At 35.9% G+C, this 26,060-nt stretch overlaps 1 protein-coding gene across 2 annotated transcripts in view; it reads right to left on the reverse strand.

Moving 5' to 3' along the window:
• PDE1B (phosphodiesterase 1B) overlaps positions 1 to 26,060 on the reverse strand; it is a 1,856,783-nt gene that overhangs the window by 913,587 nt on the left and 917,136 nt on the right. Inside the window, exon 1 of one of the 2 annotated variants that reach the window (XM_044083974.1) lies at positions 22,438 to 22,591. The exons of the other annotated variant lie outside the window; for it this stretch is intronic. Within the exon in view, the coding sequence (XP_043939909.1) occupies positions 22,438 to 22,490 (53 nt within the window). The 5' untranslated portion in view covers positions 22,491 to 22,591. Of the gene's footprint in view, positions 1 to 22,437; positions 22,592 to 26,060 lie in introns of those variants that run through there. 2 annotated transcript variants of the gene reach the window in all.

Raw genomic sequence — 26,060 nt, forward strand, 5'->3', positions numbered from 1 at the left:
GGAAAGACAGAGCGCAGAATAAAGACTAGGATTTACGAACATATGTACGCTGTTAGCAAAAAAGACACGAATAATGCTATAGCTAAGCATACTATAGAGAACACAGGACACAATTTTAATTTTGTCATAGTCCAACAAAGGAACCCAGATGTGAGGGGCGGCCCCTGGCAAATAAGGCTAGAGATAGATGAACTCATGTGGCAGATTCGAACAAGGGCACATCTGCTACCAGGTATTAATGATAACTTGTCAATTAAATGTGTGCTTAAGTGGTTATCATATAGTAGATAACGTATTTGTCATAAGCTTGAGAGTGTTAATGCACATGATTCTCATACATATACTACTTTGTGCATATTGCACATACGTCAGTTTTTTACATACCAGAATAAGATAATTTTAGGTGTTTTTTATGTGAGCTTAATTATATATACATTTCTATAGATATACTAGTGGAACAATTCGATTATATAATAATTTTGTTCCTTAAAACTGGTGTACATATAGGTTCAGGAAATTTGTCCAGAAGTAAATATAAGTCATGAGTTTCTATGACATGTTTCAGTTCAAAACTGTATGTTTTTAAATGTTTTCTTTCATAATTTTTTCTTCAAATAATTTCGTATAATAGGAGAATTACAATAATTTGCTCATGACGATTTGTTGAGTATGTAATTTTATTTAACATTATTTGTTTTTAACGTATCTATATTTTTCTATTAATGTCCTATATTTCTTTACCAATGTCTTGGCTAGTGATGTATATTTCTTTTTAAAGGTTAATATAGCAACGTTTATCTAGACAAATGCACTTGCTTTTGATTGGTTATACTAACGTATTTATATAATTACAATGCATTTTTCTGCTGTTTGTCTGAAGAAGGCTAAATACTAATTTAGCGCTTACAATTTATTGCAAGTTAAATTAAACACCATTATATTGTTGAAGTGATCTCTTATTGTGTTTCCAGCTCGTCTTGCTTTTTGTGGATTTATTATTTCAACAGTTTTTCGTTTGGATACTGGGATAAAGACGGTGTGATGGTTTAGAGATTCATTAATTAAGTGGTTATAGTGGTGTCAGAAGGTTAAGTTTTGACAATGGTTTTATTTACTCTGGCTTTCAGAGATGTTTCCTAGGGCTTTGAAAGTAATATTAATATTATACTGATAAATAAAGGTAGGTGTGGTCATTCAGGACAGAACTGGGGCAACTCCTTAGAAAAGCAAAATGAAATTAAAGTAGTGGGCATGTTCATAGGTGTTTACTATGCTAATGACCACAAGGGCCTTTTTAAGCCTAGCCATGGCATCCCGAATCTCTGACAAGTTCTGACACACTTGATAAGTGTAAGCAAGTGTAAGATGAACCATTTACATGTTACCTGTTCGCATTATCATATCTGCTGGCTGGCATTCAGTACTAAGAAATGTAACTTGTACCTGCATTCAGGTAATATGAGAGTTAATTTCATATTGCAGATGATGCTGCAACTGGATGAAGAAGGTAATGCTTTGGATGTCTGAAGATGAGTAAAATGTAATTATAGTATGTGGTATTGTAAGGAGATGACAGTGTAAAACACTATGAACTGTATATATTGAGGAGTATCAATTCCAGGGATGCAGAAACAAAGTTACTTTTATAAAAGGATTAATGTGATATCAGGTTGGACACTAAGTACATTTCTGAAGGCTATACAAAGAGAAGTCAAACTTTTGGAACAATTGTTGAAGAGGATAGTTAAATGTATGAAAGAGATTCAAATCTTTACTTATGAGGAGAAATTATACCATGTTAATGTAATTATTGGAAGAAAATGTTGATTGAGGGAGGTATATTCTTCTGTAAGATTATTAAGGCAAAGTTGTAAAGGCAGAAAGAAGCGAGTATCATTGGCAAATAGCTGGAGACTTTTAAAAAGAAATGGATGGAATATTTATTTACAGAAAAGGTGATTGCTTTTCTATCCTCTGTACAACTAGATGTTGTGGAATACATACAGTTTACTGAAAAGAATAAGAATGGGACGGGAGAAATGGTGTGTGTTACTGAACTCAGATCGTAACTAATGACGTATGATCTAAGCACAGCACAAATGATCATACAGATTATACTAGGAAATGGTGGCAATAAATAAAAAAGATAGCAGGACAAATACCTGCTTAAATGAGTTGTGAGAGGTAGTGTGATAGTCTTTTGTCCATTTATCTGACAATATCTTGTAATATATTGGTTACAGTTCATTGCTGAAAGTGGTCTTTGAGGATGCGTCCACTTACCAGGTTATCAAATAAATAGGAGAAAAATGAATTAATATACGTTTCTTTGCCAAATGAATATATGCTGCATGTATATGTCAAAATCATAATTCACAGAAAAGTATATGGTTGAGAGGCTAATCAATAGAATTATAACCCACGGTACTCATTCCAAGATGGCCGCCGACTAGTCTAGTCCTTACTCTCTGAGCTCCTCACAGCTATTTAACTTTTGTTTTTTTTTACAACTTTACATCAACCTTTTTCCTCAAATTTTTATACTAAAAGATTTTATAAATCTTTTTCTACGCATTTGGATTATTTTTTCTTCTGGACTTATTATCCTGGGATTTATTTTACCTCAGAACATTCTTGGTCTCTCTGCTGCTGGGACTCCTACTGCTCCAGTCTGTTCCTGGTTCCTGGTATCCTGTTGACTGCATTCCATTTCTGGGCATGGCTACAAAATCTGACTCCATGGAGACTCAGCCTACAAAGGCCAAATATACTTCAATGCTCTCTCCTGAAAAGATTCAGGTTCAAAAGACTGAAATCATCTAGACAACCTACAGAAACTTTTAATGTAAGTAATAAAGATTTAAATGGCTCAAATTTCCTTTTAGAAGAACTAAAAATAGCATTAAAACCAATCCAAAGTGCTATACAAAACTTTTCAGAACAGTTTGCAGACTTTAGTAAATCTTTAAAGCAAATAAACGATAGTATTGTTACTATTGAAGATAAAATCTTAGCTTTGGAGGTTAAAACAGACTTATTGGAAAGTGACTTTAAATCTAGAGATAAAACTGTTTCAGATTTACAAGCTAAAATATTGGATCTGGAAGCCAGGAGTTGAAGAAATAACATCATTATTCGTGCTTTACCTGAATCTTATGACAATAAAAACTTGTTATCTGTGACTAAAAATATCTTTGAAACACTGTTAAATTGTGAAGCTTCTTCAAAATCTATAATTGTAGAGAGAGCACACAGAGCACTGCGTACAAAGCAAGATTCTTCCACACCAAGGTTAATTTATACTAAGTTACTAAACTTTCAAGACACTTTCCAGATCCTAGAAACTGCTAAAACAAAGAAACAATTCATATGGAAGTCTCACAAACTATCATTTTCCCAAGATCTTCCCGCACAGATCAAATTAAATAGACAAAAACTAGGCCCCTATTGTGCTGACTTGATAAAAGAGGGATTAGATTTCGAATGGCATATCCTAATACCTTGTCTTTCACAGCTAATGACAAAAGATTTGTATGTTCAGATCCTAAAGATGCAAAAGACATTTTTCTTAAAACATTTAAAAAGCTTCCTGACACTGTATCTTAATATTCTACTGTTAAAGAACTACAATAAGGTTTGATCTTTTCTTTTCTTTAATCTGACAGTATTTGTGTTACATGATTTGTAATTATGGTGTGACATAATTATATTACCTTAAGAACTTGTCATGTAATTTACACATGATGGATTTGGTGTGACAGTGTGCAGTGACAGGATATATGCTTATTAGATTTGTGTGGATTAATAGAAGCATTTAAATTGCTGTATTTACTTTTTTCTCTTTCTCTCACATATGCTTGCTGTGTAAATAGATAATATGTTAATTTTACTACAAGCTTTTGAGTTACAGCCTTCTGTGTAAGCTAAATGATTTTTGGAGGGAAAAACATTCCATCTCAACATTCTAGCAAGAAAATCTTCCCCTCAGAGTTCCAGCTGATGCTCTGCATGAACATGCGCACACTACAGTCTCTCTGAGATGGATGGTGATGTCATCATTTGTGAGGAAAGAAGGACAGTTTCAAATACACAAGTCTGCTTGTTTTCAACAAGTATTCAATAGCACTAACTTTTTAATAAATCTGGCTATTATTTAAAGTGTTTTCTCTTCATAAATGAAGGTTGCTTTTTAAATTTAAACAGATTCATGTCACATAATATATTCAGTGACTTTTAGTGTGTCTGCATGACTTCAAAGCAAGCTGCTACTTTCATAAAGCAGAGTGAAAATGTTTCTGGAAACAAATGAACAGGTTAGTTTTATATATTAAAATTCTAAAGGATGTGTAAAGAAATGAACATATTTTCCTATTCAGAATATTTTTCATACAATATTTTATATTATACTGAAGTGTTTAATTTGACAAATGTTACAAAGTATACCTGTTCATATGAAAGTTTCATGTTCTTTCTATTCTCTGCTCTCTTTCTTCTCAGAGGCTGGATGTGATATTTATGATTAGTAGTTTATGTTTAAGAAAGCCTTTACTTATTTGAAAGGTTTGAAATAACTATCTTTAATATGATTAGCTGAATCTACATGTATATATTTAAGCCCTTAGATTTACTGCATTTAGCTTGCTTGTTTCTGTTTTAATTAGATGTTCAAAATGTTTACTTTAAAAGCCTTGTCTTTTCATGCTGTTTTGCTATGTTACATCTATAGCTTAGAAGAATAGTATGGCTACATAACCTAACAGAGTCATTAGTAAAATATTCAAAAGTAGATTTAAAATTATATGTATGCACATTGTTGTACATTCAGTCCAATATATGTGATGCTGTTTAAGTTACTATTTAATAATATAATTATACTTTATTCATGTATATTAACTAGTGTTAAAACCTTACAGCTTATAATATTTCATTTTGAATAGTTCCTGTACTATTATTATCTAGTTAATAGATGCATCTCCAGACTGAATTGTTTTTCATTTTGAGATATGGTTGCTTGGTAGTTGTTTTTGCTTTATTTGAACTATAACTAAATACTCATTCTACAGGTATTAGTGCTTTTATCATACTAATGGTCATGTTGATTAATGAAATTATCACTAAAGTACTAAAGAAGGTTCAGTAGATAGTGCATGACTATTATCTTTAGTTCAGTAATGCTATGCTTATTTACTTATATTATAATGTTTCCAGTTGGTTTTGTTATACTTATATATGTTATCTTACATATCTTTCAGTTTTAATTGTATTACTTCTTATGATAGAGTGTTCTAGTTAAGCAGAGTGTGATTTATTTATTATTTACTTGTTTCTCTTTCTCTTGAAATACTTGAGGAAATACATTTAATCACTATAAATTTCAATTTAAGGATAGGAGCTTTAGATTAGTATTAGAAGTAGGGATTAAGCATGTTGGACGTCTTGAAATTAGTTAATTTTGTATATATTTTTAGTAGTATTACTCGGACTTTATGTTATGTTAGACTTCCTTTGAGTAATTTGTATTCTAACTTGAGGTTATTATTATCTATAATTACAATGTTTTTTTTATGTTCTTCTGCTCTTCCTTTATCACAGGGGGATTGGTGGGTAGGCACTAGGGTTAGGATAAAGGTTATTATTATATATTTCATGGTTCTTGAAAAACCTTTTTTCTTTTTTTTTCAACAAATGTTATTTGATGACTTGCTTGAATACTTAAAGACTGTTTTTTCTTTTATTTTTTTTCTTCTTCTTTTTAATGTTGTGTTGGATTTGCACCTTGAGTTCACTTTTATAGTATCAATAATGATTATACTTGTAGAATATGCTTGTTGACATAATTGTAGATTCTCGGAATGTTAGAGGCATTCAAGATAAAGCGAAAAAGTCACTATTATTTCATATGATCTTTAAATCACAGGCTAACATTTGTTTTATTCAAGAGACCCATATTTCACGTATTGATTGGAATAAAGAGTTAAAAAAAAATGGATCAAAAAGATTATAGCTTCAGGTGACTCATCTAACTCCAGAGGTGTAGGTATAATCATTAAACAAAAATTCATTGGGAATATTATTGATGAGAAATTTGATGATGAGGGGAGGTGGTGCTTATTTACCGCTTCTATTGCTGGTTTGGACAAACCCTTATTAATTTTAAATCTATATGGCCCATGTAATTCACAACATTTGTTCATTTTAAAAATTTACAATATTCTTGCATCCTATAAGGATCATCATATTATAGTGGGTGGTGACTGGAATGCAGTTATAAACCCTGTAATTGATCGTTCCTGCTCCACTGTCACCTATAATCTTCAATCTACTCTGGCTATAAATGATTTGATGACAGAATATAATTTAATAGATCCCCTCCGCACTGTTAAAAATATAAACAAGAATGATATATACACTTATTATTCTAAGTGCTATCATTCGTGGTCCAGATTAGACTTCTTTCTAATTTCAGATTATATTTTAAAATATATTGTGGACTTTACTACAGAACCCAGATTCTTTTCGGATCACTCAAGAATTTCACTAAAATTGAACATAAAACCCAATATCAAAAATAAAACTATGTTTAATAAGTGGACCTTAAGTAATAACTTATTGTCAAATGAAGATATTTGCAAACAAGCTTCAGAAATCCTAAATGAAGTGGTGAATAGTCTTGAATCATCAGACATTCCTTATGACATACAATGGGCTGCATGTAAAGCAAGATTAAGAGGTTTATTTATTAGTAAAGCTGCTTTTTCAAAAACAATACTTTAAGAAAGAGGAATTCTTAAAATCAAGAATTTCTTCGTTGGAAAATCATCTTAGTCTGAACTATGATGCTACTTTAGAAAAACAAATTTTTGATTGTCAGAAAGATTTAATTCTGCTTCACCAAAATAACCTCTCCTTAGCTGAACAAAAGCTACTTGCTTCATATTCAGAGTGGGCCCAGGTTCCATCTAAATTGTTAGCGAGAATTATTAAAGTTAACTTCAGAAATCCAAATATTACATCTTTATCTTATAATAACAGATTATATAATACTGATGAAGAGATTATTCAACTTTTCACCTCTCTTTACACAGAGTTATATTCAGGTTCTTCTAATTCTGTTAAAGATAATCACTCAAAACTCTTTTTAGACTCTTTGCAGTTCCCTAAACCTAATGATAATCAGCAAAAACTACTTTCTACCCCTATATCAGTACAAGAAATCTCGGATTCAATAGATAATCTTAAATTGGGTAAATCTCTGGGACCTGATGGTTTTACTCCAGAATTTTTCAAAACTTTCAAATTGGTAGTTCTTCCCTTTCTATTTAAAGTTTACAATCATATAAGAGTTAATGATATCTCAGATATTCATTGGAACACATCCAAAACCATTCTAATTCTAAAAAATAATAAAGATAAATCTGACCCAGTAAATTATAGACCCATTTCTTTAATTAACGTGGATATTAAGATTCTGTCATCTATTCTGGCTAACAGATTGAAACGGATCTTACCCTCAATTATCTCGTCAGATCAATCAGGATTTATGTCTGAGAGACATGCTTGGGATAATACTCTATCTTTAGAGACTATACTTCATCTCATTAAGAAAAATCCAAACCCTATATATGCTTTGATTATAGATGCATCAAATGCCTTTGACAGAGTATGTTGGAACTTTCTATTTCAAACTATGTTATGTTTTAATATTCCCTTATTCTTTATAAATTTTTTAAAAGTTTTATACAAGAATATGTTTACTAGACTATACATTAATGGTAAATTTTCTGCTCCGATAAAGATCACTAAAGGAACAAGACAGGGTTGTCCATTGTCCCCTTTTCTTTTCAACATTTATTTAGAACCTTTGCTATTGTTTATTACTCAAAATACTTTTCATAACATCCCTAGAATTCTTAATACTAATATTCATTTCTCTGCTTTTGCGGATGATTTAGTAATCTACTTTCAAACTCCATTATCTGATTACAGAAAAATAATGAATTCTATTGATTATTTTTCTTTGGTTTCCAACTATCTTTTAAATTCTACAAAACTCATATTTTTCCCTTAAATCATTTAGCACACAAATCTTTTTGTTTCCAGACGATCATTTTCAGTTTACTTATAATATAAAATATTTAGGAATCAATTTAGAACACAATAATAAATCTTCCTTTCAAAATAATATTAATAAATTATGGAACTCTATATTGTCTGATATGGACAGATGGAAGCATCTAAACCTTTCATTTCTTTCAAGGGTGGCCATTATTAAAATGAATATTCTGCCTAAATTTCTTTACCAATTCTCATCATCTGATCAGATAATTTCAAAAAAATTTTTTGAGTCTGTAAATAAAGCTTTGGCAAAATTCATATGGTTCCCTAAATCTGTTAGAATTTCCTATTCTAGATTGGCATTTTCGAAGGACAAGGGAGGTTTGGGTTTACCTAATCTTTATCTCTATTATTTGATTGTCTCATCCAATAAACTTCTTACTATCTCTAAATTCAATAACACTTCTTATCTAAATCACTCTTTATGGATTAAATTATGGTATAATTATGTCATTTCTAATAATTTAAATCCTGAAGCTATTCCCTTTATCTCTCTGGATAGTTTATTTATTAAAATATATCTACAGTATTTAAACAAAAGATTAGAGATTTCCAAACCTTACTCAAAATGTGTAAACTAGAAAAGATCTCGCACCATGTTCAGCCAATTCATCTAAACCCAAATATATTATTGGACAATAAACTTTTGAACTTAACAAACTATCCTTTAATTAAAAATCTAAAAGTAGGAGATGTTTTGAAATATCTTGACTTGCCTTTATCTGACTGGCGTAAGTTATTGAAAGTAAACTGGAATTACTCACCAATTCTTACACAACTAAGAGCAATAATTAAAACAAATTTGTATCTCTGGTCCCCATAGACTCACAATTGAAAAACCTTAACACGATTATCAAAATACTTTCATCATCTGATAAAATGCTCTCAAACTCATATAAATTAATTAATTCTTTAATGATGGACCACAACTGTCTTTTATCTAATGTTTGGTTGAATTATAATTCCCAATTGTCAGAATCTCAGAAAGTCCTGGCTATTAGACACACTAAGGAATTTATCCCTTTTAAAAATTAGCATACACACAATTAATGATTAATAATGATGCCTACTTTACCCCAATCAAATTAAACAAATTTAACCCAAATAAGTCCCCTTCGTGTTCATGCTGTTCTCATCCCCAAGCAGACCTCCTTCATATTCTATGGTATTGTCATTTTTCTCACAGATTGTGGACATCTTTGAAAGTCAGACTGCAGAAAATGGGATATCAAAATCCACGTTGACGTGGGAATTTGCTATTCTACATATTCCATTGATTCATCTTTCAAAAGTTGATATTCATGTTATCATTTTTATTTGCTCATTACTAAAACTTTATATAATACAAAATTGGATTGATCGTTCTAAATTAAAATGGGTTACTTTCCAGAAAATGGCTTTTAAATTTATTGATGCTCAAAGATACTTAGGTGGAAGTCCAAAAAAAAGCTATTAGAAAGGTTGTGTTAGAAAAGGTTCTAAACATATTAAATAGTTAATGTTAAATATTTTTTTTTTTTTTTTTTTCTCTCAGGTTGCCTAACTTGTATATAGTGTACATATGGTGTATGTTTTATTTCTAAATAACTTATCAAAATCTCATGAAGGTTGTTATCACTAGATGAATTGTTATATGTTCATTTATGCCTTCTTGTTATGTATAATCTTTTAATTGTCTTGCTATTCATATAATTAATAAAAATTTTTTTGAGAAAAAAAACCCACGGTACTTATGCAATGCATCCAGGAAGAGAACTTTGCCAATAGAATGATGTTGTTTAGGGAATCTGAGCATGTGCTGGAGTTTGTCAGCATACTGCTCCCATTGGTGAAATTTGAGCATGTGATGGATGCTGTTAGTGGAATGCTGTTGCTGGTGAATGTGATGGACTGCTTGTTTTTACATTAGGGGAGGTTGGTCTTCAACACTATTCTGTCCCCATTACCATTCAAAAGTTGTGACTAACAGACCCAGCCAATGGAGCTTGCTGCATAAAATGCATATCAAGATGGAAAGACTACCCTCTGGGCTAGTACGTGAGCACCTTCAGTGTGGTATAAGGCCTATCATTTCTGAATCCTGTCATAGAATTGGGCTTAAATCAAAGTGAGAATCCCAATCCTACTAAGGCAAACTCAAGCAGCTTACCTTATTCAGAGATTATAGGAAACTGTTATATCATTCTGTACACAATAGTTCTCTATAATGAATAACTTAAAATTTTGCTGGAGGTGTTCAATGTCTTACTGTAAACTCAGTAGTCAACTAAACATAGTGAGCACAATATTAGTGACCTATTAATTATAGCCAGAGAGGAATTTAGATAGAATTAAATAAACAACATTTAAATGATAATTTTCACAGAGGAAATCAACTGCCTACAGCTTCCTGACACCATTCAAGTGGTGCAACTGGCTAGTTTACCAGAAAATCCAAGAAACTGAGTTTCTGCAATCTTTCTGCTGTACCAGAACCCTCTATAAGTAAACAGATACTTTGTTAGTATTGCTGGGATTGCATAATTGTGCAGAACTTAGTACTGTTGCCTTCCATTGCTTGGTTTTCAGGTTCTGTTCCTGGCCAGGGTGCCTCCTGTGTGAAGTCTGCATGGCTTTCTTGCCTTTACAAGGGCTTTTTTCTGAAAATTCTGTTACCTCTCACTTAGACTTGACCTTAGATAAATTTGGTTTAGTCTAAAATTCAAATGTCTGTTATCATTTTCTAACTTCAATCTTTAATGGTTTGCCAGTAATGTACCAGAAAACCACAATTTTATGAAAATGGACCAGAAATATGAGGCAAAAATCTGGACATTCTGTGAAAATCTGTACAGTTGAGAGGTATAGGGTAGTTTGCTGTTTTCTAATTGCCTATAGATGTATGTGTGGAATGTGAACAAGTGTGCGCGTGCGTGCGTGCGTGTGTGTATGTTCAGCAATGAAACAGCAATGCACCAGGGGCTGGTTATCTGTCTTACATTGATGGAGTGCTGGCAAAGCATGTGATTTTCCTGCAGCCCTTTATATAGGTTAAAGCAGGGGCCAGACAGTGAATGAACTCCATTCTAATGCAGTTTTCAAAGGCTGTTTCAAACATGACAGCTGAAGTACCTGTTCCACTCACAGAGGATTGGTGATATGAACACATGCCCAACATTACAGGCTTATGTAAGCAACTTTTCTTACAATCTTATGGGCTAGACAAAAAGGTCTGTTTCTAAGCAATAAAAGAATTCTTCACAGAGGATTTTTTTTAATTTTTTGCTTCCCATTTGCTCACTCTAAATTCCACACCATTCTTAGCTGCCACTTGAAACACTAGATAGAAAATTCTTTCCTTTGCCACTAGCATATAAACTGAAGCCAAGCATTTTTTTGCAGCCGTGCAGACATAGGAAGGAGAGCACTTCATCCATAGGTAAAAAAGGCTAATTACAGCCCTTGAACCTTGAAGATCTTACTAAGATAATGTCTACTGGATCTTAAAAAATGTTTTTTGCAAAAATCTTGTTCCGAAAGCAAATGCTTGTTTCTCAGAGAACCATAACAGCTACAAAAAGTAAAGCAGCTGTCTTATTCAGGAGACCTTTACCTGTATACTAGTTTAATTTCAAAATTGCACATTGTGACAATGATGCTATATTCCATTAGTTAAAAAATGTGCTTTTTCTACAATTTATTATACAACAAATGTATAGCTTTGCAATTTTACATGATATACTGATAGGATCAGCAGCAAAGTTTTTTACCACCTTCTCAAATTTCCACTACTATTTTGCTAACACCTCTGTAAACTGTAGTGTGTCATTTTTTTTTCAAAAATGTATTGGTTATCGATAATCTCTGTACCCTTCTCCCCACAAATTGCAGTAGCAAACCCTTCCCACAACCACCCGGTCAATGATGTGCCATTTTGCCAGACAAGCGCAACTGTCCTAAACATATTTTTAACAGCTGTTGTGGTTTTAACATGAACCTGTATTCTCTTTCAAAAACAGATATGCATGTTGCACTGTACTGATCTGCAGGGAGTTGCCATCATTTTATTTTCATATTTATGTTCATATTTTATATGAAAGTAAGTATAATAATACTTAAGACAGTGCAAATTTGTTCTTTTGCATTCTTTTTTTTTATATTAGCATTTGTTGACTGAAATTCAGTTTTTATTAATAACTATGAATGGTAGCAGCTATACAGATCAAGAGACTGCAGCTCTTTCCCCATCACATATAAATTGGCTTTGGGTGAGATTATAGGCTCATGCTGTCTCAACTGATTTCACATCTTAGACTAGGTTTAGTGAGTGCCAATGTGCAAGTGCATAATTTCTGTATGCTTCCACCATTTTTTTGGCCAGTAGAATTGACTGTAAATGTGAATGTGCATCTATCAGATGACCTGAGTTCTCCGGAGGGCATGTGACATCTCTCCACAGATTAGTCTATAGGGCTGTGCTAATCAGATGTAGATTAGTTTGCTGCTTAAAGTCAGCCACCCCAGTTCTCTAAGAGTAATGGGTCTCTGCAGTCCACGATGAATGTCTACTGTAAATCTAACTTCTGAGTTTTGTTTAACATAAATTCTCCATGAGGCCTTGGTGTAATCCTGTAAGTATGGCACTACCATGCAGCCTTGGTATAATCCTGTAAGTATGACACTGTCATGCAGCCTTGGTATAATCCTGTAATTATGGCACTACCATGCAGCCTTAGTGTAATCATGTAAGTATGGCACTGCCATGCAGCCTTGATGTAATCCTGTAAGTATGGCACTGCCATGCAGCCTTGGTGTAATCATGTAAGTATGGCACTGCCATGCAGCCTTGATGTAATCCTGTAAGTATGGCACTGCCATGCAGCCTTGGTGTAATCCTGTAAGTATGGCACTGCCATGCAGCCTTGATGTAATCCTGTAAGTATGGCACTGCCATGCAGCCTTGGTGTAATCATGTAAGTATGGCAATGCCATGCATTATCCTTTGCTCCCAAATTGCCACCATAATGCAGGACCCATACCGATTAATAAAATAATTCTTTATGTGACAATTTAATACCTCATTACCTACATATGTTAACTGTGACTGAAAGAATGTAGTCCCTAGAGGTTAGATTTGGGGTGATATTGACTCAAAATAATTTTATAGTGGAAACCTCCTCTAGATTATTTTCAATTTTGTGACTCTTTAGTTGTTTAGCTCTATCAGAAGGACACAATTTTTAGCAAGGATCTGGATTTTTCTTGGTTCAGCAAAAGCCAACAGATACTAACCAGACCATGTATATTATAAAGTTGCTTAAGATGGTTTTCTTCAACACTGGTATAATGTCAGTGCAAGTAATATGAAAGATGTCTCAATGGATTGCAAAAAATACAGTCACATGTCATTTATTGGGCCCATTATAATCACTTGAGTTCCAAGCACTTGGGAACCACTGCCACAAAGCTATCTTGTAGCTCATGTTGGCTGCCGTTTACACAGCTGCAGCAACTTACGTAAATACATTATTCAAGTCTGAGTGAGGTTTAAATGCAGCAGTCAAGGGGAAGGAGTGGGGGGATTTTAAGGATTAGTAAGTGGAAGGTGGGTTTTAGGGTTCGGGAGTAGGAGTGGTGGGGATTTTAGCATTAAGGAGCAAGAAGGGAGTTTTAGGGTTAGGTAGTAGGAAATGAGTTGTAGGGTTAGGGAGTGGGAAGGCAGTTTTTGGTTTAGGGAGCAGGAAGGAAGTTTTAGGGTTAGGGGCTGACTGGGGAATTTAGGTTTAGGGAGGGAGTTGGATTTTAGGTTCAAGGCATGATCAATCACTTTAGGGTTAGGGAATGGAGTGGAGTTTTAGGGTAAGGATGCAAGGTTTTGGGTAAAGAATTGGGAGGGCATTTTAGGGTTAGAGTTATGGTTATAGTAGTGCTATAGAGTTTTATAGTCGTGGATATTGGAAGGGTGACATACATTACAGGTGATCGAGCTAGTGAGAGTTACAGCACTTGCTTTTTCAAGCAAGTGTGCTGGGCAGTACTAGCACATGAGTACCTGTAGTATACCCTTATTTATTTATACCAAGAATATCACAGGAATCAAGACTGATTGTTAAGGTCCTCCTATTGTTAGGGTTTTTGGAACAGCATGAAAGCAATGCTTGTGACTGACCAGGTAATCCTCACAAACTTTAAGTTTGTATACATCAATGTCCATGAGCCACCTGAGTAGTCCAGACTGGTACCAGCATAACAGTGTCACTTGTCTTGGATGAAGGAAGTACATCAATGTCCATGAGCCACCTGAGTAGTGCAGACTGGTACCAGTGTAACATTGTCACTTGTCTTGGATCAAGGAAGACAGCATCATCCTGCTTCCCTTTATCTAGATTAGGCATGGCACAGTCAGAGATGCTTGTGAATGGAGTGCTGACCCTGTGAAAGCTCAAGCTGGGCACCTGTTTTTACTGACTATTGCTCTAGGTCACCCATTCATTTTTTTTATAAAGGATGTCTTCCAACACTTTGGCTACATATTCTTCAAACCAATCAAAACTATCTTTAAATGTCAAAACAGTAATCCTTCCTTGCCATAACACTGAAGTACTGAATAGTTTGAACTCCAGTTCTGGAAAAAATAGACATCTTTAATAAGTGTTTTGTGCAGGAGACAATGCACCCACACTCCCTGTGTGTGTATATATATATATATATATATATATATATATATATATATATATATATATATATATATATATATGTAGAGAGAGAGATATATTAGATATAAATATAGATATTTATCTATGTGTGTGTGTGTGTGTGTGTGTGTGTATGAGTGTACTTTAGAAGACTGAAAATTCTAAATACTGAATGATAAAATGTGTCCCTTCTCCACTGTTATGCGATCTTGAAGTTGGTATATATAGTAAGCAGGGGATGTGGGGAGAGCAGCCCTCCACATGAGGTGCTCAGGCGGCTCTGGCCGCTGCATTATAAATGTGCTCAGTATTTTGAATTTTCAGTCTTTTGGTTTGTCAGTCTTCTGAAGTAGACCTGTGTGTGTGTGTGTGTGTGTGTGTGTGTGTGTATGTGTGTGTGTGTGTATATATATATATATATATATATATATATATATATATATATATATATATATATATATATATATACATACATATACATAAATATGTATGGATTGGAAAAGCTCACCCAGACTCTGCCAGAACTTGCTGTGAGGATAAGGTTAGTTTGCTGTTGTTTTTTTGTGTTTTGTATTACTTTATTGCCTTCTTCTATTTTATATATTAAGATTTTTCTTTATACTAAGTTTTACTTGTATTCTGCTATTAATTGCATATTATAACTAGGAAAAAGACCACAGCTTTGTCTCTTGTGAGTCTCACACAATTTTTTTCACTCTCCCACCCTGGTGCTGTTGTGTTTTCAAACCCAACTGTCTTTATACTGGCCTGCCCCTTATATTAATTTCACCACATACCTCCTTCACTCTCCCCTTTCACTGGCTGTTGTAAATAAGCACAAAATTATCATTTTGTGAAATTATTCCTCTTCAACTAGTTAAATCTATTAACCATCCAACTGTATTCCATGGAACCAGAATGCAAAGTACCCTCCCCCTTTCAATCTATCTTGCTCTTTTAAAAGTAGTAGCTTTCCACATACACAGCTAAAGCTTAAGTTACCCCCTTTTTCATATCTAACTGCTTAGTGCACACTGCAGTGCTTAGGATAGTAACCCATTTTTTTCCATCGTACCTTTAAAATCTGCAACAACTATTGGAAGACCACCAATTATTGGCGAACTTACAATTTGCCTCTCAGGAGTCATCTTCGGATTAGTGCTTCCGTTTTCTCCTGGTGAGAGAAGGAGCACAGAGACAGTAGTTCCTGAAGACTGCTGATCACTGGAAAGCCTAATAACTGCTTCATAGGTGACAGCTTGGAATTTGTGCTTATTTTCTGCTCCTAGTGAGAGATGGAACGGAGTTTATTGATTCCTGACTGTTTCTGGTTGGGCAGTGAGTGTCTGTGCTTGATGTTCCTGTTTGGTTTGGTTGCTATTGAAGGCATCTACCAGGAAAAGGCTATAACAAGCCTACAGACCCTTGTATCATCTGGGACAAGATGAATCATCAAACAGGCTGTGGCCTGCTTCTCATCTTGGGATTGGTGCTAATTATTTATTTATTTATTTATTTATGTACATTTGTTGACCGGGAGTGTCCGACTGGACGTAGGTCCATTTTCAGCGGAGGCCCGGAGAGAAACCCTCCACAGTTAAAATATACAGACAGTAGTTACATAGTCAATTAACAATTTGATCAACATAGCAATTAACAATTAGAAACGTAGTTACAGATGAAGAACATAGTACATTAGTAGACAACTAGAATCTTTATCATCTGCGAAGTACATAACAGACATTAACAATTGTTACAATAAGAAGTTCCTGCTGTATAATAACTAGTTAGGCTTATGAGCATCTGAGCTTGCTATAATCAAGGTAGTTAGTGGAGTGGAAAGAAAGGTAGTGGGTGGGTGGATGGGATGGGTGATATTAGAGGTGGAGTTGCAAGGGCATAGCCAGCATGTTTTTAGGTGCGCTTTTAGTAAAGTTTTGAAGTGGGTGCATGATGGTAAGGAGGTAATTGTGGGTGGGAGGGAGTGCCATAATTTGGCTATGGTGCAAGAGAATAGTGCTTATCCAGCAGAGTTATTAGCTTTAGTGACCTGTAAGTGATTTTTATTGCTGGATCTTAGTGGTCTGGTGGTGCGATAGGGTTGGAGTAGATTCTGGAGGGATGGGACTCTTAGTGGATGGTTTACTAGTTTGTGGGCGAGTGCGAGTTGATACCGCTGAAGAAGGTGAGGGAGTTCATGCCAGCCCAGTTCAGCAAGTGAGAGACAGTGGTGACTAAGGTAGGATGCCCCTGTGGCGAATTTGGCGATTTTGTTGTAGCAGGTGTCTAGCTTGTTTAGATCGCATAGCCTTAGGTTGGTATGTATTGGAGAGGCATACAGTAGGGTGGAGATAAGGTGGGAATTTACTACTGAAATCTTTGCTGCTTTGGTGAGAAGTTGCTTATTTCTGTATAATGCTCCTAGTTTTTTGTGGACTTTTTTATGGTCATGGATATGTGAATGTCATATTTTAGTTTATTGTCTATTTCCACTCCTAGCAATTTGGTGTGTTCTGTTGAGTGTATACTGGTGCTGTCTTTTGCTGTGATGTTAAAGTGAGAGTTGTTTTGAGTATGTTTGGTGGGTTGGAAGATGAGTAGTTTAGTTTTATTTGGGTTGAGTATTAATTGGGCATCGGATAACCAAGTTTCAACAGAGGAAAAGGCTTCCTGTGTGACTTTTTGCAGTTTGGGTAGGGACTGGGCTGAGCAGATGATGGTCGAGTTATCTGCGTATTGGATGAGTGTGCCATGTTTGGTGGCAGAGACTAGATTATTGGTGATAATCGAGAAGAGTAAGGGTCCAAGGATGGATCCTTGTGGAACCCCTAAAGAGACAGGTAGTTGGGGAGATATGTCATTCTGCTATACAACGGATTGTTGGCGGTCTGCCAGGTAACTGTGAAACCATTTGGTGACTGTTTGAGAGAAGGATAGGTTATTGAGGACAGAGATGAGTTGTTTGTGTGGGACCATGTGAAATGCTTTAGATAGGTCTAGGAAAGTAGCAGAGGAGAGATAGTCTTTGTTTTTATGTTGAAGGATAGTGTTAGTAAAGGAGAGTAAGGCAGTGGTGGTGCTATAGTTTGGTCGGAAACCATGCTGAGTATTGGAAAGGAGGCTATTAGTAAGGAGGTAGTCTGAGACGTGAGAGTGAATGCATCTCTCTAGTATTTTGGAGAGTGGAGAGAGAATAGCTATGGGGCGGTAATTGGCTAGTTCTGTGGAGGGGCCGCCTTTGTCGAGGGGAATTATATGTGATACTTTCCATAATGTGGGAACATAACTTTCTGACAGAGATCGGTTAATCAAGATGGAGAAAAAGAGAAGACAGTGGGGAGATTACTAGTTGAAGGTGAGGGTTGGAGGGGGGGGGTTGTGTTGTCTAGATAGTGATAGTATGGTTTGTGTGAAGTGTGTGTTGATTGAGGTAGCAATATTTTCGGAGGAGTGAGGGATGTTAGGAAGAGGGGTACTTACTTTACCTGGGTGGAGGATGGAGTTTATGGAGGACCAGAATTGTTTGGGGTTGTGTTGGGAGGAGCCTAGGGCAGACTGGTAGTATTGGAATTTGCCCTGTTTTATTAGCTTTTTGTGTAGTTCTAAGAATTTCTGTTTAGTTGAGGGGGTTTTGCTTTTGCATCAGTGCTCCCAGGCTTTATCCCTGTTTTTAATTTCTGACTTAGTGGTTTTCTGTAGCCATGGGGAGGGTTGAGCTTTGGTTCTGGAAAGTCTTATGGAGGTGTGGTAATTAAGGATGCTCCGGAAGGTAGTATTAAAGTTCAACTGCGTCATCAAGACTGAGGTACTTTAAAGGATGCCAGTTACATTCTTTGAGGGATGAGATGAATGTGAGTGGGTTAAAGTTTAGTTTTTTACTTATTTGATGGTAGATGACAGGTTTAGCTTGGTATAGGTTGGTATAGGTGTTTTTTGAGTAGGAATGTCGGGGAGTGATCACTGAGGCTATCTGATAAGCAGCCTGCAATATATGACTGGGGGCTCTTACTGACTAGTATCCAATCCAGGGTAGTGTGCTTGTTGGAGTTTTTATTTATCTTGGTTGGCGACTGGACTAATTGGGTGAAGCCATGAAGGTTTAGATGATGGGTTGGATGGTTGCCAGAACAGGATTGCCAGGCAATACTGAAATCACCTAAAATGATAGTTTCTTGGGGGAGATGGTGGATAGACCAGCTGAGGAGGTTTTCTAGTGGAGGAATGTTTTGGTCAGGTGGGAAGTAGCATCCAATTATGTTGATGGTTTTGTTTTGGTTTATTTTTAGGTTGGTATATATTATTTCTTCATTGCCTATTTGTGGAGCTGGTGATTTTAAGATCTGGATGGTTAGATGCTGTTTAAATATTATAGCTACACCACCTCCTTTCTTGTTTAGCTGGTCTACTCTTAGTATGCCGTAACCGGTAGGGAGGATTTGCTCACTGGTAATGTGAGGTTTTAGCCAGGTTTCTGTCAGGATGACTATATCTGGGGAGTACAAGTCTATGGTGGCTTGGGGTTCATGGACCTTGTTGGATATACTTCTAATATTTAGGCTTAGTAGAAGGAAGTCACTTGGCTTTCTATTGGATGTAATTTGGGAGAAGTTGTGGTTTCTAGTCTGATTATGAGGACTGGGGTTGGAGATGGTAGGGTCAAGGTTGGAGTGGATGTCTCCACTTAGGGCTAGTTTTGATATGTATGAGATTATTAGTTTTCTCAATTTTTGAATGTGTTTGTTTATTAGGGAAACTTTATGATTGTGCTCTGTGGGTAATAGGTAATAATCTCTTGCTGTGAGGTGGCAACGCTAACCGCTGCACCACCGTGGCCGCCCATCGACGAATATTCACTGCAAGATGAAAATAAACATGAGCAGTTTGTGGTGTTTCATGCTCATATCTAAGCTTTTTGTAATTCACTGACCTTATTAGGAAGGAATTGTTTATCTGTCACCTATCAGAAGCAATTGACTTGCAGACTAATTTTCAGTGAAACTCTGACCCAAGTCAGTCTCATCTGCCTCTCTTTACTTGTAGCACACTAGTAGAGTAGCAGAGTAGCACACTGCAGCTGCAGATATTATTTCTGAGTGCAACATTTGTCAGTTATGTGAGCTATTTCTTCTTTGAGTGAAGCACTAGCAAGTGGTAATGAGTTCATTATGCAAATACGTTTGGAACCATCCAAACGCAGTAAGGTATTTCAGCATGGTTTACAAAAACACTGTCTGCACCTACTCAATCTTCATAGTAACTACTTTTTGACTGGGTTAATCTGTGGCATATGAATGATCAAGGGAAATAATGACTACCTCAAAGAACTGTATTACAACACACTTTAACTGGCTAAGTGGACTGTTTCATGGACCCATTTCATCCTTGATTAGACCTCAAAAGCAAGGGTAATCACCATATATATTCAGCTTAATGTAAGCATACCAGCATGTTTTATTGTGGTGGGGGAAGACAGAGTTTTGAAGAAAATGTCACAGACCAAACTGTGACTGTAAATCAGCACTAAATCCAAGGTGCATGAGAAAGACAAATTATCACTAAGTCACTATGCTGCCGTTTATGTTTCTTTTATAAGTATTGCACGTTTCCCCTCAGTATATTCAATTTGCTTGCGGAGATGAAGTCTCCAAAGCTGCACAGAGTATTCTGAGTTATACCTCATTGGCTATGTGTAACATGAAATAAAATGTTTTGCTTTCTAATCAAAGATTAATACTTCTGCTTGCATCCTGGTAGTTTCCACAACCTCCTTTGTATCTTCTCTTATTGCTTTCTTTCATTTTAGCCAGCTGGATATTTCACTGTTTCATTATATTGATCAATTGCCTTTTGTTAACTAGACATTCAATGTACAAAATATGATGTGCCTGCTTTAAGATGAAATATGATATCACTGTAGCGCAATAATACAACACACAGTGTGAAAATTTCTCTGTTCCCCTATTTGTTCCAGTAGCACCTCCTGTTCAGTGTACTTATCCTCCACATCTGTTGCCTCCAAGCTTTGTTGTTGTTCAGTTCTTTTATTCTGAAAAGTAGCAAATCTGATCATTCCTCTAGCCTTGTCAATTTATATGGTTTGGAGTATCTGTTAAAATCAATTTAGTTAAACTAAACATATCGCCTGTTAAATATTTCACAACACAGCCTGTAATCATATCTTCTCAGGGGCAATGGAAGTACCCAAGGATAACAATGACTTAGGCATAGTTCATTAGGATTAGTTTCAGTCAATATCACAAAAGGCTGTGTTGATATTGAGCTTCTAAAGCCTAGAGCATGGCTGCAGTCCCTATACAAAGCATGTCAGGTCAGCAGTGCTTTTCACCGACTTAGTATGGTCTAGGAACATTTTTCAATCTCCAAGGTTTGATGAGCACAGAACGTTTTCAGTATCACTTTCACTATCGCTATCACCATCAATAAAAATGAGAGGACATTTAGAGTGGTATAGAAAACATGAGCAAGAGTCAACTGAAGACATGTACTACTATTATACACTAAGAAAGGTATGTAGTTGCAACTGGTGCCACTTTCTAGCTTTAAAATCTCACTCTAGTTAATTAGTAGTGCTCTAATAAAAACATGCCAGCACCGAGAAACACCTTGTAATACGACCATAGAAATAACTTCCATCAGTAAAAGAAATATTCCATTATCTAAACCTTACAGAATTTACCTTTTATAATCTACAGAAAAAACAATTGTCCAAGCAATGTCACAACCTTCTATAATAACAGACAGGATTGTGTTCATCATTCACTGATGGCATTCCAAATCTATTGCCAAATGATGTTGGTTTTTGTTAGTGCAAAGAAGTCAGAAAAGCTGAAGGGACAAATGTGGAAGGGAAAATTTCTCTTGAAATAACCACAGCTGCAAAGTCATCAAGGCAGCTTATGACTGCATCTGTATTACTGCTTCCTGCGTTCCAATCCTGCTCTTGACCGAATGTACTTACTGCGTGTTATTACTTCCTCTTGTCCTGAAATGTGAGCAAAACTTCTTTATGGTCATTATCTCACTTATCACCACCTTGCATGAAACACTTCCAAGAAGCACAGCTTTTAATCAACTTGCTGAGACTTTATAACCAATTAATAAGGAATTCTGCAGCTCTAGTTACAGTGCTTATAATGTAATTCACCAAAAATATATAATAAATAAATAATTTATGGTGCTCTTCTGCCACATGAGATTGGCGTCAACCCCCCCTTGTTCCCATTTTGTACGTGGGGTCGAAATGTCACATCAACAGTGACCATCGCCTGGAGGCAATGTTCGGATTGCCAGATGGCATTTTTTCAAAAAGGCTCTTAGCTGCCACAAATATCTTTAAAGTTTGTAGCAGTCAGAAAGTGATGTTTTAAATTTGCACTGATCTGTTCCATGCACTCAATAAATGCATGCATGTTTTTGATAAATAAAGGAAAAAAATTAGAAACTGTATCCTACCAGCAGGATTCAAAGCTTTAAAATGTTGTAATAAACATATCCACGAGTATGGAAATTAAATAAATATTTGATGCAACATATTTGTTATTCAGTATTGTTCTTATCAAGGGAATAACTGTTACTTGCTACAAAGCATGTATCAACATACCTCATCAGTATGCAATGCTTAACTTACCTAACAACAGGATCTCGGAGATGCCTTCTCTGTACACAGACAAATCTGGCCATCAGTATCAGTTTTGAATGAAGCCTTAGAAAACTGTTTCTACTAAACTACACTCCAAAGGGAACACAACAGAGCCTTTGCCTCTTATACATATTGTTCCAAGTTTACTTCTTCCTTTTAGAGAACTATGATTTTTTTTTTCTGATGTTAGGAGGCTGGAAGCATTTTGACAACAGGAACTGTGTAAGAGGGTTGTGCTTTATTTAATGTAAACATGCAAAAGATGAAAACATAATCTTCTTTTGATTTCTTAATGCAACTTTCCCTTTTTCCGGCTGAGTCAGAGTGCTTCATGATGAAATGCACATTTCGAGTGTAACAGCAACACAGAAAAAATGTTTTTGTTTTTTTTTTAACAGTGGCGATGGAGAAAATCGAGAAGCTTATTTCCCTTTGGAGTATTGTTTAGCCTATGAGAGCCAGAATGTGACATTTTTGAAGTATGCTGAAGAGAAATTTGGAGTTCCTGAAGCTATAAGACATAAAAATGAAAATGTTTCCTTGATTTATAATTGATAATCTATTTACTACTCTATACACAGTAACTCTAACAGAAGATTACGTGTTCCCTGACAGTAGCAATATTTAGTTAGGCCAGGACTCATGGATGTAGTATGAGTACTGGCAGTTAGTGTGTTAAATCATACAGCAAAGATAAACTTGTTCTAGAAATGGGCATGTGAAAGGCTGGTAGAGAGACATGGGTGTGCTTACCATGTAAGCCCACGATACACATGCATATGGAAATCTGTCAAACAGCATACATACCCTTTTGAGCACAATTCATAAAACAGGTTACTAGCTTATAGAAATAATCTCCTTATATGGTCAGCAATACAGAATAGCTGTCCAACTAATTAAAGAGATGCAGCACCTTATTGCCCATGAATGCCATGCAGATGGCAAGACCTCACCATTAACGAGTGTCATGCACAAGGGATATATATAGCATGTTACATGTTGCACTATGTGGTGTTACATGAGTAATGTGTGCATGTTTAGTAGCCCATCCCCCCCAAATACAGACCATAGAACACTGCACAATTGTTCACTGTTCAGGCACCAGGAAGTGGATTAGAGAAACAAAGTGTGGATATGTGGTTTATGGAAGAACTGCTTACCAGCAGTGAAATGAAATATATCCTGCTATTTAATTTTAGAATACTTTTGTAAATTTAGGTTAGTGTGCATGTTTCTGTTATAAGGTTTGAACCACACCTTCGTCCTAAAGATAGACTCTCTCATCTCTGCAGGCCAATTTCATGCTGACCATTGTCCTTGCTCACTCCCATTCTGTGTAACACAGGACAGCTCCATTTGGCCAAGGCACAACATCAGCAATGTTTTCTGTAGCAGTTGCCGTGCTGTTATTATGTTTGCTTGCGTAACTGAGAATTTTACCGTATAGTTTGGTGGATGGTGCAAGATTGTGGCAGGTTTCCCAGAAGCAGAAACATATGTCAATCCTGCCTTGGGCAGTAGTTTAAATTATAGTAGTAGTAGAAGCAGTAGAATGTCATTAATAGGCATTGGGTTTCCAATCAAAGTTACAGTGTTCCCCTACATGTGCAGGCCTCTGCTACTAACCACAGCCTTAACATATCACTCTTTACACATCTATGGTCTTAAGTGGTCCATAGTCTCCATAGTATATCATGGTGGATCTAGGACTATTCACTGAAAGCACATTTCACTGAAAGAAATTAAATTACTAAATATAATAGTAAATTGGTGGGGGACTTCACCTCCACACCCCCCAAAATGGGGGGCTGTGCCCCCAACACCCCCTAACTATTTATACTAACTCCAGGGTTGCACCACAGAGGGGAGAAGGGCATATACATTTCTTTCAGAGAAATGTGTTTTCAGTGAACTGTCCTAGACCCATCATGGTAGCACCCTAATGCAACTAACTCCCTTTTCATCACATGCTCACGAGAAACTGTATTATACTAGTGCAGTACCTGCATGCTCTGTTCACTATCAACCTGTTGTACCTGATGATGACATTAAAGTTGGTGCATATTTTTATTTACCAGTAGCCTCAACCATCAGGAGGTCTCCCTCCTGCACTCTACTGATTCATTTGTTTCTCCATATCTGAGGACTTAACTTAGCAGTTTATACTTATGCTTGGCCTGGAGGAGAGAGTGAGTCATCTAGTAGTTGTGTTGTCATTCTTGGGGCTGGTAATATTCACCTGCCCTGTTGTCCACCACTGCATGTGAACATCACAGTTATGCTATTTGGGCAATGGGGGGAGTAACCCTGAGCATGTGTCATGACTCTGGGCTCAAAGGCTGTCCACTCTTGCTCCTGTCTCTAAGCTCTGGTCTCTGTCCAAGCTCCATAGAGAGATGCCTGCATGCTTCCTCTCCCTAGGATAGGTACACCAATCCTTCCTGCCTGCCGTATCATGTGTCTGAGCCTAATCACTCTATTCCACCAGACAAAGGTTAGTGTATATGTGGAGGGAGCATTGGCTGCCACGCTCTGTGCCCAGACCTCATTCACACTCATCATAATGTACTGCTCTAGTGCCTACAGCATTCTTTGCATAGATGCCATGCAGCATATACTGGTCAGTGGTACACTTGATAGCTTCAGATGGAATAGTACATCTACCCAACATGCAGAATGGGTGGCCTCTGCTTGAACATAGTATGTAATGAGGTGGCCACCTATGTATAAAATTGTTCTTCAAGCATCATTTTATTATTATTTCTGTACCATAATCCTCCGTTTTCTATTAAATCACTAAGGCCAGTAAATGCAAATTTAAATGATCAGGCAATGATCAATCAGTCAAATAATCAAATGTTTATTTATTGCATTTTAATAATGATGCAGGTCCCATTACTCTAAATGGACATTTTCAGAGAAAGACAAAAGACAAAAACCCATTCCACAAATGAAATTTAGCAGCACTATATGAGAAGACACTAATATATTGTTCTATTGCAGTAATAAATAACTTTAGGAAGACAGAATGCATGACAAACAATACATACAGCAAAATCAAATATAACATTTAAAAAGAAAAGATAGATTGCTTTGGATGACACAGAAATAAAAGCATCACTCATTTGCAGTTTTAACATTATTATTTTGTATCTCTTTATCTATCCAAACTTCAGAATTATATTTGACTCCTCCAACAACTCCAGAAATGGCCATCACCACCACCATTCATAGAGTTTAATAGGTAAAGAGGGAACTGGAAGTAGATTGCAAGGCTTATCTTCTATATGACATGTGCATGTATACACATCAATGGACAGTTTAGAAGTCACCAGTCATCCTGTGTTATCACATGGAATCTCTATTTAGTATTTCCATAGGTTGAACATTCCATAAATGCAGAAATACAACTCTAAGTGCTTTACCCAGGTTAATTATAAACTGTCCTCATTTTATTTGTTAGTCAGCAACTCCTCACTCCCATCTCCCCAAATGAGAATAAATATGCCTCTGTTTTTGGACTCAGAATGTAACAGACTTGTGAACAGACAGATGTGCTGTAGAAATTCAGTTACTTTAGGTAGAGAGATGTCATTATATCAGTAAAAGGC

Source organism: Protopterus annectens, chromosome 9.part0 (genome assembly GCF_019279795.1).
Source record: "Protopterus annectens isolate FY-2018-M chromosome 9.part0, PAN1.0, whole genome shotgun sequence".
Lineage (NCBI taxonomy): Eukaryota > Metazoa > Chordata > Ceratodontiformes > Protopteridae > Protopterus > Protopterus annectens.